Source organism: Dama dama, chromosome 4 (genome assembly GCF_033118175.1).
Source record: "Dama dama isolate Ldn47 chromosome 4, ASM3311817v1, whole genome shotgun sequence".
Lineage (NCBI taxonomy): Eukaryota > Metazoa > Chordata > Mammalia > Artiodactyla > Cervidae > Dama > Dama dama.
This window is the reverse complement of record NC_083684.1, coordinates 64,917,655-64,931,359: the sequence shown is the minus strand read 5'-3', so window position 1 is coordinate 64,931,359 and position 13,705 is coordinate 64,917,655. Positions and strand designations below refer to the sequence as shown.

General features: G+C 41.8%; 1 protein-coding gene across 1 annotated transcript in view; it reads right to left on the bottom strand.

The window, feature by feature from the left end:
- LOC133054802 (zinc finger protein 665-like) overlaps positions 1-11,957 on the bottom strand; it is a 43,524-nt gene extending 31,567 nt beyond the window's left edge. The window contains exons 1-3 of the mRNA XM_061140120.1: positions 11,547-11,957; positions 9,768-9,894; positions 5,774-7,141 (exon numbers count right to left, since the gene is read on the bottom strand). Of these exons, the coding sequence (XP_060996103.1) occupies positions 5,774-7,141; positions 9,768-9,894; positions 11,547-11,648 (1,597 nt within the window). The 5' untranslated portion in view covers positions 11,649-11,957. The remainder of the gene's footprint in view (positions 1-5,773; positions 7,142-9,767; positions 9,895-11,546) is intronic.
- Positions 11,958-13,705: the final 1,748 nt, after the last annotated feature.

The window sequence follows — 13,705 nt, the reverse complement described above, 5'->3', positions numbered from 1 at the left end:
CAAACACCACAAAGCAAAAAGATGTGGGATACTGCTCTATTACTCGTCTTGATACAATAACGTCCACACTATTGGCAGCTTTCTTAAGTCCTCCTAGCACTTTGTCTTTTGGACTCATGACCCTGGCCAGCGGATACATGGTTTTCACCCTGTACAGACACCACCGGCAAGTCCGCCACATTCCTAGGACCAACCGTTCAGCCGGATCCCCTCCTGAGACCAGAGCTGCCCAAAGAATCCTTGCCCTGGTGAGCACCTTTCTATCTTTCTACATGCTCTGCACCATTTTTGTGACTTACATGTTGGTTTTCAATCATCCCAGTTGGTGGCTGATTAACATCTCCTCACTAATTCGTTCATGTTTCCCCACTGTTAGCCCCTTTCTTCTCATGAGTCCAGACACCTGTGTATCCAGGCTCTGCTCTGCCTGCTGCAGAAGGAATAACCTGGTCCCTAATCAGGTCAGAAAGCTCTAAATTTTCCACTTGTATTCACAGTGTAAAATCTTTTATTAATCATTGAGTTTTTGCTGTGTCCAGCCCCACAATGAGCTGTCACACCACAGAGTGGTGAGCAGCAGACTGTCTCCAGAAGTTAAAATCTATTGGTTGGTACAACCACTATGGAGAACGGTATGGAGGTTCCTTAAAAAAAACTAAAAATAGAACTGCCATATGATCTAGCAAGTTCACTCCTGGGCATGTATCTGGAGAAAACCGTAATCTGAAAAGATACATGTGTCCCCATGTTCACAGCAGCACTATTTATAATAGCCAGGACACAGGGCAACCTAAATGTCCAATAGTGGAATGGATAAAGAAGATGTGGTACAATGAATACTACTCAGTCATGAAAAAGAACAAACTAATGCCATTACAGCAATATGGAGGGACCTAGAGATTATCATACAAAGTGAAGTTAACTCAGAGAAAGACAAATATCATATACCAATTATATGTGGATTCTTTAAAAAAATGATACAAATGACCTTATTTACAGAACAGAAACAGACTCACAGACATCAAAAAAACTTATGGTTACCAAAGGGGAAATGTGGCAGAGAGGATAAATTAAGAGTTTGGGATTAACATATACACACTACTATATAAGAAACAGATAATCAACAAGGACCTACGGTATAGCACAGGGAACTCAGTGTTCTGTAATAAGCTCTATGGGAAAAGAATCTGAAAAAGAATGGACATATGTGTATGTATAACTGAGTTACTTTGATGTACACCTGAAACTAACACGTTGTAAATCAACTATACTCCAATATAAAAAATTAAGCAAAAAAAAAAAAAAAGAGCCTAAGTAACATACACAAAAAATAAAATATATTGAAGACATTGAACCAGTTATTTACTAAGTAAAATGTCATTAATTTTGTTTTCATGAGCTGTTTCAATATAAGACTTCACAGAGACAAGGAATCTGTTGTGTAAAGTATGGCCTGTGATTATTTGAAGATAATATAAAGTTTCTCTGAGTATGTGTATTTCAATCTAATAAAAATTTCCCTACAATTCAGGAGGCAGTGAAATGTGAGAAGAGTTTATGGAAAGAAAGAGCCTTCGGTTTTGATTCACATACCTAGGATAGATCTGGATGGGGGAATAAGGTGTCAGACACTGCATTGCAGGGCAGGTTTTTCCCTGGGTCAGGAAGATCCCCTGGAAAAGGAAATGGTAACCCACTCCAGTAGTTTTGCCTGGGCAATCCAATGGACAGAGGAGCCTGGAGGGTCACAATCCACTGGGCTGCAAACAGCTGGACATGACTGAGCACACATACACAATATTTTACTGTTGACCACATTGGGTTTCCTTTGGTGCCAATGGACACTTGGTTGTGTCCAGCTCTTGGCTACAGTAAATAATATTGCTGTGAATATGCTTGTACAAATTTCTTTCTGAGTCTTCTTTTAGTTCTTTGGGGTATATACCCAGTAGCAGAATTTTTGGATTATATGTTAATTCTGTGTTTAATTTTTTGAGGAACTGCCATGAGATTTCTGTGTTAGTTGTACCATTTCACATTCCAACCAGCAGTGATTAAGGTTTAGTTTTACTACATCCTTGCTAACACTTGTTATTAATATTTTCTGGTTTTTGTTTTTTAGATAATAGTCATCTGAATGGATATGAGGTGGTATCTCATTGTAGAATATTTTTAAGATGGAAATTAACAAGCAAAAATACCAACTGGAGAGACTTCCCTGGTGGTCCAGTGGGTAAGACTCTGTGCTCCCAGTGCAGGGGCCCAGGTTCAAGCCCTGCTCAGGGAACTAGATCCCACATCCCACAGCTAAAAATCCCACAACAAAGATTGAAGACACTGTGTGCCACAATTAAGACGTGGTGCGGCCAAATAAATATTAAAAGGAATAAAAATATCAGTTGGATGTTGGGATATTTAGAGGCTGAAATATTTTGTTAAATGGTATCTCAGTAAGTTTGAGGGAAGACGGGAGTCAGTTTGAACTCCCATGTCCTCTATCAGGCTTCCCTGGTGGCTCAGTGGTAAAGAACACACCCACCACTGCAGGAGTTGAGGGTTCCATCCCTGGGTCAGGAAGATCCCCTGGAGAAGGAAATGGCAACCCACTCCAGTATTCTTGTCTGGGAAATCTCATGGACAGAGGAGCCTGGTGGGCTACAATCCACAGGGTTGCAAAAGAGTCAGACACTGCTTAGTTACTAAACAACTGTGATTACTGAACTCCTACTTTGTGCCAGGCAGTGTTCCAAATGCTTAATAGTTACCATTTCATGTGAACCTTGAAACAACCCAGCATTGTTCCTCCTGTCCTCCACTGAGGAAATAGATCTATGGTGGAATCTTTACTATTTCTAGAATAGCAGAGGAGCAGGGTTGGGGCTCAGATGGTGAAGAGATCTGCCTGCAAAGCATAAGACTGGGGTTCGATCCCTGGGTTGGGAAGATCCCCTGAAGAAGGGAATCCCAACCCTCTCCAGTATTCCTGCCTGTAAAATCCCATGAAGAGAGGAACCTGGCGAGCTACAGTCCATGGGGCCGCAAAGAGTCAGACATAAGCAACTAACATTCACAAACAGGGTGGGGGTGTATGGCCTTTTCGTTTATATGGATTTTTCTTTAGGCAAAGATCCAAGGGAACAAAGCAGAAGAATAAGAAAGTGGGAGAAATCATACACAAAGATTAGAATATACCCTTATTTGTGATCATTAGATTTGAGGATCCAAAAAATTTAAAGGAGTTTCAACAATGAACGATATATTCAACCTTGTATAACATATATATGATATATATATATATATATATATATATATATGAATTCCCTGGAGGTTCAGTGGTTGAGACTCCTTACTTCCTCTGCAGAGAGCATGGGTTCAATCCATGGTTGGGGAACTAAGATCCCAGATGCCACACAGAGAGGCCAAAAGCAATTAAAAAGAAAAAAAAAGATGGTACCTGGCTTATTTTGAAATGGCAAAGCATGTAAGCAGTCCCTAGAACTTGGAAACAGCAAGGAAACAAATTTCTCTCAGTTCTGTTAAGATACTCATTTTAGACTTCTGACCTGAACTGGAAGACACCTTGTTTTAATCCACTTAGTCTGTGGTAATTTCTTACAGCCTGATGAAATAAAATGTGTACTTTAAGACAAGAAAAAATTTAAACATTAAATTCTGTTTAGGCCTCCTCCCTCTCTCCCTAATGTGCAGTGTGCACCTGTGTTACACATGAACCACAGCTCCTCTGGGATGGCCGTGCCTGCCCAACCAACAGAAAAGGTCTAATAGTTTCCCTTTCTTTTGGAGCTAGCAATTTAACTTCTTAAAAGAATGGTGTCTTTTCCCAATTCTATAGGAGGTCCTGGTGACCTGCTGTTCACTTTGAATGTACTTACCTGGACCATGTATCCTTGATGAACTTCATGTAAAATATCAGTAGGTCTGGGCTTCCCCAGTGGTCCAGAGGTTAAGAATCCACCTGCCAATGCAAAGGACACGGCTTCAATCCCTGGTCCACGAAGGTCCCACATACTGCAGGGTAACTAAGCCACAACTGCCGGAGCCCACATGCCCTACAGCCTGTGCTCCACAACAAGAGAAGCCACCACAATGAGAAGCCTGCAACTAGAGAAAAGCCTTTGTGCAGCAATGAAAATATAGAGCAGTCAAAAATAAAATGTTAAAACAATTTAAAAAAATGTGTCATTTTGACGTACAATCCTTTGTCTCAAAAATGTTTGTGACTGTACCTTGAACTCTTTAACAGTTGGAACAGTTGTCAGAGCTTTTTGAGAATCTACTTCCTGGATTATAATCCGTAGTTTGGCTCAAATAAATTGCCTTTTCTTCTTGATAACTGAATTTTTGTCGGCAAGCTGTACTAGGAAACTACTGAAATGATTACAGATACACAAGTTCAAAGAATCTACAAAAATCTCTAGAGTAAGTGAGATTAGTAAATTCTGAGGATACAAGACCAACATTCAAAAATCTACTGTATTTCTATATAGTAGCAATTAACACATAGAGACATATTAAAAATAACATGTCCAATTATTCAAAAAGTAAAAGTAGAAATGTGCTAAATGAAGTGTTGACAGGATTTTGATGCTGATATTTATTTAATACTGGTGAAAGAAACCAAAGAACAGACAAATAAAGACATACAACAGCCATTTATTGGAAGGCATAACACAGAAACGATGTCAAACGACTGCAAACTGATAAGACATTTTCTATCAAGATATTTTGTAGAAACAAACAAGATTTTTCTAAAACTTACATGGAAAGAACTAGAATAGCAAAACATCTGGAGAAGAATAAATTGTTTGGAGTCACTCTTTTAAGACTTCTAACAAGGTAAAAAGTAATCAAGACTGTGATGTCTGTGGAGTAAGACATACGGGTCCAAGAAACAAAACAGAAAACCCAGAAACAGTCCCCACACAAGTACTTCCAACTGAGTCTGACAAGGTACCAAGGAAACCGGATGGACAAAGAATTTGAAAAATGATACCTAGCAACTGATTTCCCATACGAGGGAAAAAAATATGAAAGAACCTCCACCAAAACTTCACTCTTGTACAAATATTAGTTTAAAATTGGTCATAGCTTTAAACATGAAATGTAAAACCGTTGTACTTTACATCGTAAGAGATTCAGAAAAGAAACCATAGGATAATATCCTCAGGACCTATCTAAGTTTGAACATATTTTAATTATTCTGCAGTCTGCAATACTTCAGATTAAATTTGAGACTTAGTCATTCCTCACGTGAATGCTGAGGCAGACTGTTATGAAAAGTCATGAAGAAATTTAAAATATTCATTATGTTTGTAAGGTTTCTTTCCACTAATGAATTCTTTGGTGAATTCTGAGGGGATACTGTTGCTGAAAGGCCTTTCCACACTCAGTAAGTCTGTCTGGTTTCTCCCTAGTTTAAATACTCTCAAGACATCAAAGGCATGAATGCTTTTAGAAACCTTCCCATATTCATTCCATTTGTAAGGCTGCTCTCCAGTAGGAATGTCAAGGTGTTCTTTAGTTTTGATTTTTATACACACATTACATTTTTGTGGCTTCATCAAAGGTATATGATTCTGGATGTCTTGTGAGCTATGAATCTGTATAAGTCCTCTGTCCTGTATGTTACACTGATATAATTTCTCTTTAGTATGGACTCTCTGGTGTCAATTTATGGTAGAACTTACAACAAGCACTTTGTGACACTCATCACATTGGTCGGGTCACTCCCTAGCATGAATTCTCCGATGACTCATGAGGCTTGAGTTTTGAGTGAAGACCTTGCCACATTCGTCACATTTGTAAGGTTTCTCTCCAGTATGGATTTTCTTATGTCTATTGAAGTTTGAGCAGTGAATAAAGGATTTGCCACACTGATCACATTTGTACGGTTTCTCTCCAGTATGAATCCTGCGATGACTGGGAAGGCTTGAACTCTGACTGAAGACCTTGCCACATTCATTACATTTGTAAGGTTTCTCTCTAGTGTGGGTTACCTGATGATAAGTCAGACTCGAATACACACCAAATGCTTTGCCACACTCATTACACTGGTAGGGTTTCTCCCCAGTGTGAATTCTCCGGTGACTTACAAGGCTAGAGTTCTGAGTGAAGACCTTGCCACACTCATCACACTTGTAAGGCTTCTCTCCGGTGTGCATGACCTGATGTCTGGTGAGATGCGAGCTCTGGTTAAAGGCTTTGCCACATTGATCACATTTGTAAGGTTTCTCTCCGGTATGGATTCTGCGATGATTGGTAAGGCTTGAACTCTGACTGAAGACTTTGTCGCATTCATTACATTTGTAAGGTTTCTCTCTAGTGTGGACGACCTGGTGATAAATAAGACTTGAAAGCACACTGAAGGCTTTGTCGCACTCGCTGCACTGGTAAGGTCTCTCTCCGGTATGGATTCTGCGGTGGCGTACAAGGTGTGAACTGTAACTGAAGCCCTTACCACACTCTTCACACTTGTGATGCTTCCCTCTTGTGTGGATTCTTTGATGTCGAGTGAGATGTGAGCTCTGATGAAAGGCTTTGCCACACACGTTACATGTGTGAGGCCTCACCCCTCCATGGGTCGCCTGACGGCTGGGGCGCTGGGAGCCGTCATGAACTGCTTTGTCATCCGGGTCGTGTCTGTAAGGGTCTTCCCGAACATGTGCTTTCTGGTCTTGTATGAGTAACGGAGAATGCCAGAAACTGATCCCGTATCCATTAGAAACGTTGATTTGGACAGTAGGAACAATTCTTGGAAGTACTGAAAAGGAGGCTCCTGTGTTGTCAGCCTTCTCAACCTGATGATACACATAAAACTGCCCTTCGGCTGGGAAGATGGGCAGTCCAGTCAGATATGACGGAAAGCTGAGTGCCAGCCTTTCAACTGGCTTGTTTCCTTCGTCTCTTCGACAAATGAGATTTTTTGGATGGGTGGCAGGTACTCCCTTCTGATTACTTTTATCACTTTCCCGCGAGAACACGTTTTTCTGGATTTCCCGGCAGCCGTGGTCCTTGGTGTCATGGCTTTTGTGTCTTTCTGACAACACTGTCTGCAGGATCCCTCCTGTGTGACTGCTCTGTTTTGGTGCTGATCCCTTCATCACACGTTTAGGAGAGGTATCTGCAAGACAAACAGAATCACATGTCTCCTGTTAATTACAGCTGGGAAAGAAATATTTCATATGGAAGAACATGGTACTATACCGAAAGGACTACATGCTTTGGCCAGATAAGAAACAGTGCAACCATGATCTTTCCTTTTTGGGAACACACCAGACTAAGGTCCCTTGATAAAGAAAAGGGTATACACAGGAGGTGCACACAAATATTGTTTGATTCTACTTTAATGAGTCAAAGTTAGAGTCAGAAACTCTTTCCAGTTACAGAGTTCCTGGTAAGATGCCAGGGACGGGGTGTGTGTGGGGCAGGAGGTGTGCGGAGGGGGAATGGGGACTTAATGTCTAACGGGGACAGAGTTTCACTTCAGGAAAGTGAAAAATTGGGGCAATGGATGATGGTGAGAGTTACACAATGAGGTGAATGTACTCAGTGCCACGCAACTGCACAGTTGTGTGCATGCATGCTAAGTCACTTCAGCCGTGTCTGACTCTTTGTGACCCTGTGGACTATAACCCACCAGGCTCCTCTGTCTATGGGATCTTCCAGGCAAGAATACTGTGTGTGTTGCCATGCCCTCTTCCAGGGGATCTTCCCAACCCAGAGATCAAAGCTCTCTTACTTCTGCATTGGCAGCCCGGTTCTTGACCACTAGCACCACCTGGGAAGCTTGAACTGCACAGTTAAACATGGTTAAGATAAGTATGGTTTATGTTCTGTGACTTCTACCACAATTTAAAAAACTGGAAAAAAAAAAAAAAGGTGATTACATGTTAGGGAGGCCTACTTTAAACAATCAATGGCTGAAAACCTCAGCGTGCAAACTTACGTTAGTCCTGACAGGGGTATTTTGTCATCATGACCTAAATCCACATATTACTTTACAGAAAACATGGCTGCTTCATATTTGAAGAAAGAACAATATTACACAGTAACAATCTTACTTCTCTCCAGGCAAGAATACTGGAGTGGGTAACCATTCCCTTTTCCAGGGGATCTTCCCCACTCAGGGATTGAACTCAGGTCTCCTGCATTGCAAGCAGATTCTTTACCATCTGAGCCACCAGGGAAGCCCATATTACATATGTTTACTATATTTTTAATGTGTAGTAATAATGCTAAAGCATAGTACTCTAATGGTAAATAAGCCACAACAAATTTAATTAATGAGTAATATAAGTAAATGGCACTTTAGAACTGGAAAACCATATCTGCCCTGTGGAAATGAGGAAGAATTTAATAAAATGTTATAAAAATAAAATAATTCTCTGAATGCCACTTATAAAACCATATTCACTTAGAATGGCCATTCTGCCACACTAACAAGTGATGTGAGTCGGTTATACTGTCAAATACATCCTGAAAAATCATTACCTATAGGTCATAGTGAAGATTAGTAAACAGTGATAAACCATAACGGAAAAGAACATGAAAAAGAATGCATATAGCTATATAACAGAATCACTCTCCTGAACAGCAGAAATGAACACAACATTGTAAATCAAGTACACTTAAATTAATAGAGAGAATTAAAAAAAAAAAAAGAAGACTGGTGCAAAGGGGAGCACCAGTAGGGAGCAAAGTAGGGCATGTGGGCAGTGTTTGTATGTGCCAATCTGTGGGAAGATAAACATACATATGGGCACATAAAACATTAACCTGGGAAGAAAAGAGAAACTGACTTAGCAAGTAGTATGATACTGTCCTTTCTTAACTGTAGGACATGGGGCCAAAAGGAAGAGATTGAAAAGATAGGGAGTGTGATGAAGAGGGAAGAAACTAGGCCAAGAAACACAGACTAGAATAACTGCTGCCAGGGCCTGGGGGTGACAGAAATGGGGAGCGGTTGATAAAAGGATTCACAACTTCCATCATAAGATGAACAAGCTCTGAGGATTTCACATGTAACACGACGACGACAGTGGATAGTATTAATACTATAAAATTGAAATGTACTGAGAGAGTAGAACTTAAGTGTTCTCACCAAAACAAAAAATAAAAGTCACATGTGAGGTAATTTATGTGTTAACTTCATGGAAATCCACTCACAATGTACATGTATATCAAGTCACTGTGTTGTACACTTTAAATATACTATAACTTTATTTGACTATACCTCAATAAAGCTAAAAAACCATTACATGGGATCTCCCTGGTGGTCCAGTGGTTGAGTCTAAACTCCCAATGCCTGGGGCCTGGGTTCAATTCCTGGTTGGGGAACTAAGTTCCTGCATGCCACACAACACAGCTTCCCCCCGCCACAATCCAAAAATTCATCCACTGGCTGCCTGATTTTGAACGCATAGGGCATTGTATATAATATGTAGACACCTAACTCTCTTCCAAGAATTTCTGAATCAAAAGCTCAGGGGTAGGAAAGAGGGAACTGGATATTTTGTATTTGTTATAAGGTTTGATGCATATTTGAGCTCTGGAATCACCCTTGACCATGAAATGGGAAGATCATATGAAGAAAGGACAAGTTCAAAGTCCTGCTGCATTAGCAAGCTTTTCAAGTCTGAGTCAACAGGGCTCAGTCAGGCCATGCAGGCGCCCCCAAGAGGCACAGGACGGAAAATGCAGAGCTACCCATGGGCAGACCCCAACTTCTGGAGGGAAGTGATCCTCACCCACAGACAGCAGGTTTCTGAGGGTCTCCACCATCACTTCTCTGTACAAGGCCCTCTGAGCAGGATCCAAGCATTCCCACTCCTCGGGAGTGAATTCAATGGCCACATCTCTGAACGTCAACCGTCCCTGAAACGAAAACACATTTCACCAATGGGCCCACCAGGAGAGTCTTCTTTTCACACAAAATGAGAAAAGGAGAGAGGTGTAAGGATTGATTTTGACTAGAGTGTGGTTACAGATTCACTGAAGGTGCTTTTGAGCACATTATGTGTCTCTGATTTTGGTTTATTATACTTTTCCACAAGAGGTTATAACAGCCTCTAAATCAGTATGTATTTCCTATTTTTGTGGACAATACAAGAAACACACACACACAATTGACACAGGATTATCTGTATAGAAATGTGAGACAGTATGTTCCACACACCAAGTAATATTCAATGTTAAGAGGAACTAGAGCAGCAATGAAATCTTTAGAGATGACAGTGTCTATAGTGATTTTAAAGAAACTGTGATGACAGCAACAGGGATCTCAAAAAGTGTTTGAACACTTCTCGGGTGCTATGCATTCCTCTAAATGCTTTGCGTGTACTAACTCGTATAATAACATAATAGCAAATTTAAAAAGATCTGAAAAGAATCTAAAAACAAAGGATATTTGCGCATGTATAACTCAATTTTCTGCACACCCGAAACTAACACAAAATTGTATATCAACTATCCTCCAAAAAAATTAAAATATCAAAATGAATAGATAAGCAAGTAAATAAATAAATAAATGAAAAACAAAACAGAAACAGACTCACAGACATAGAAAACAGGCTTACGGCTACCAAAGGGAAAATGTGGCGAGGGCAGGGGTCAGGGGCAGAACTGGGTTTGTATATACACTACTATGTATACAACAGATAAACAACAAGGATCTACTGCATAGCACAAGCAACTCTGCTGAATAGTCTGAAATATGCTAAATGGGAAAAGAATAGACACGTGTATGTATAACTGAATCACTTTGCTGTATACCTGAAGCTAACACAACACTGCTATTCAACTATACTCCAATATAAAATAATTAAAAACAAATTTTTTAAAATAAAAAGATCTAGTCCCATACATCTGAAGGCAGCGACAAGTTGTGTCACAGACATTCTAAGAAATCTGCTTCAGGTCAAACAGCTAAAGACGGTAGAGCAAGCATATAAACCCAGGTGTTTAGGTTCTAGAAGTAAATGTAAAAAACTTAAGTCATATAAAATTACCAAAGGTACACTGACAGAGGGTTTCTTGAGAAAACTTGAAACAAGTTCAAGGCTAACAACCCAGAATTGCATAAAATGTCATCACGGACACATGCAGAAATATATTAATTACTCTTCTTATTTAACTCATGAATATCAGTGGGTAGAAAAAATTTAAGACAATGAAAAATATATAATTTCACAACTCAATACCATAGAAGTTATATAGACATAATGATATGTATTTTGTAAAAACCAAGGGCTTGCACACCTGTGCACTCATGCACACATGTATATGCACTTAAATTTATTGAAAAAAAGGAAGTGTCTCTCTATGACCACAATGGCGCCTTTCCAAGTTTCTTCATCACTGAGTCACGAGGATCTAAGTGGAGATGACAGGCCCTGAGGGAAGGCCCCGGGTGAGTGTGCATGTACAGGAGTCAGACAGGACACTCCAGAGTCAGACGTGATTAGCAAGTCCTGAGAAGGGCATTTCAGGAAGGACATGCGGTGAATCAACTGAGAATATAACTTTACCTGAGAAAGAGCCATTACCTGTTCTTTCCTCTTCCTCCTCGTCTGGGTTTTTTCCTCAGGCATTATGAGACTTTGGAAGTCAGTCTTGAAAGTGGAAAACATGCTGTTTAATGCTTAGAGCCAACACACCCCCTTCCTGAGACTCAACCACACACATAGGGAAGCCCTCAACGTGCGGAACAGACAGTCCTCTGTGCCCACTGTCTCAGGAGGGACTCAGGACAGTCAATTCTGGCGCAGAGTCCAACATGGGACCTTCCCACACTTTCCCTCGGATCACACTCCACTCCTGGTGAGGCCTCATATACACAGCAGCAGGGGCACCTCTGCTGACTCCATGATGCCCCTCAGGTCACACAGCAGGCCCTGGTCCTGCCCCACTCAGAGCAGAGCGCCCTCCCCTCCCCCAGGGCCTGATCTCAGTCTCAGAAGTGGAGGCTAAGAGCCCTGGTGCTCAATGCAGGATCCAGATCGGAATCATCTGCGGCTCTGTGCACCTTCCTGGCTTCCCAGGTGGCACAAGTGGTAAAGAACCTGCCTGCCAATGCAGGAGACTTAAGAGACTGGGGTTTGACCCTGGGTCGGAAAGATCTCCTGGAGAAGGAAATGGCAACCCACTCCAGATTTCTTGCCTGGAAAATACCATGGACAGAGGAGTCTGTGGGTTACACTCCATGGGGTCTCAAAGAGTCAGACACGACTGAGGTGACTTAGCATGCATGCAAACAAACATTCCTGAAGCTAGGCCCCACACAACTGTCTGAAGAGAGTCTCTGATAGGAAAAGGGGCATAAAACCTGTCTATGCAAAATGCTTCATGGACCTAACGTGAAGCCTGGGTTGTGCACCACTCAGAGGCACACCCAGCACGGCCCCAAGTTCTCTCTCTCTCTGACCCGGGGTGAACTGCTATCACCAGCAACCAGCCACGGAAGGGGAAGGAGCAGAAAAAAATACGCCAAGCAGCCCTTAAGAACAGAGGTGGGGGTGAGGGTGGGGCTGGCACGGGCGCAGGGAGCTCAGAGATGGCTGCACTCAGAAAGTGACGTCAGAACAAAGGCCTGGGGGAGGAGGCCATCTGCATCTGCTTGGCCAGAGAGTTCTAGGCTGAGGGACACTCCCTTAAGGTCCCTGAGCCAGTAGCAAACTTAGGGCTGGAAGGGGAAAGAGGACTGTGCGCTTGGAGCAGGGGAAGGGGAGGGGGAGACAGGAGAGGAGGCCAGAGAGGCATGGGGTGGGGAAGCCAAAGAGGAAGGACCAGACGTTCTTCTTCCATCACTTAAGAGAATTTTGAAAGCTATGTGTTCCTTCTTTCACTTTAAGTAAACATCTAACCTCTTCTTTACCTTATATAGTAAAACATTTACAAATTATGGAGTGCATATTTCAAAGCATGCTGAGATATTCACCTAAGTCCTGGAAAGTACAGGGTTGCCCTTAAGCAACCTTAAGGAGGGCGGCAGAGGGAATAGGACTGGAGGCGACCAAGACCAGTTCTGGACAAGTTAAGGCGGAGATGCCTGTTGGTCATCCCAGGAGAGATGTTGAGGAGACAGCCGGACGCAGTACTGACAGTTTAGGGCAGCAGTGTGGATGGAGAGGATAAACTGGGAGACGAGTAGGTGGGGCTGAAAACCATTTAGTGAGATGATGAGGAAAGTCAGCGGGTGTAGACAGAGAAGAGGTTCATGGACTAAGTCTTGGGGTGCTCCCATATTCAGAGACCGGGGAGTTCAGGAATTCATCAGAGGAAACTAAGAAGTGAACAGGGAGGGGAGAAAAAAATAAAACAAATAGGCAGATAGGTCTGTAGAGGTTAGTGAGACATCCTCAAAACCAAGGTCTCAAGGAAGAGGGAGTGATGACTGGTGGCACCTGCGGCTGACAGGAAAAGCAAATGTGCCCAGGAAGTTAAATACTGGACTTAGAAATGAGGTGCTGCTGGGAAGGTAAACTGGTGAAGCCACTATGGAAAACAGTAGGGAGGTTCCTCAAAACACCAAAAATAGAGCTACCATATGACCCAGCAATCCCACCCTTGAGCATATATTCAGATAAATCTACAGGACATGGAAGCAGCCTAAATGTCCATCGACAGAGGAATGAATAAAGAAGATGGGGTACTTAGGAATATTACTCAGGCATAAAAAAGGATGAAA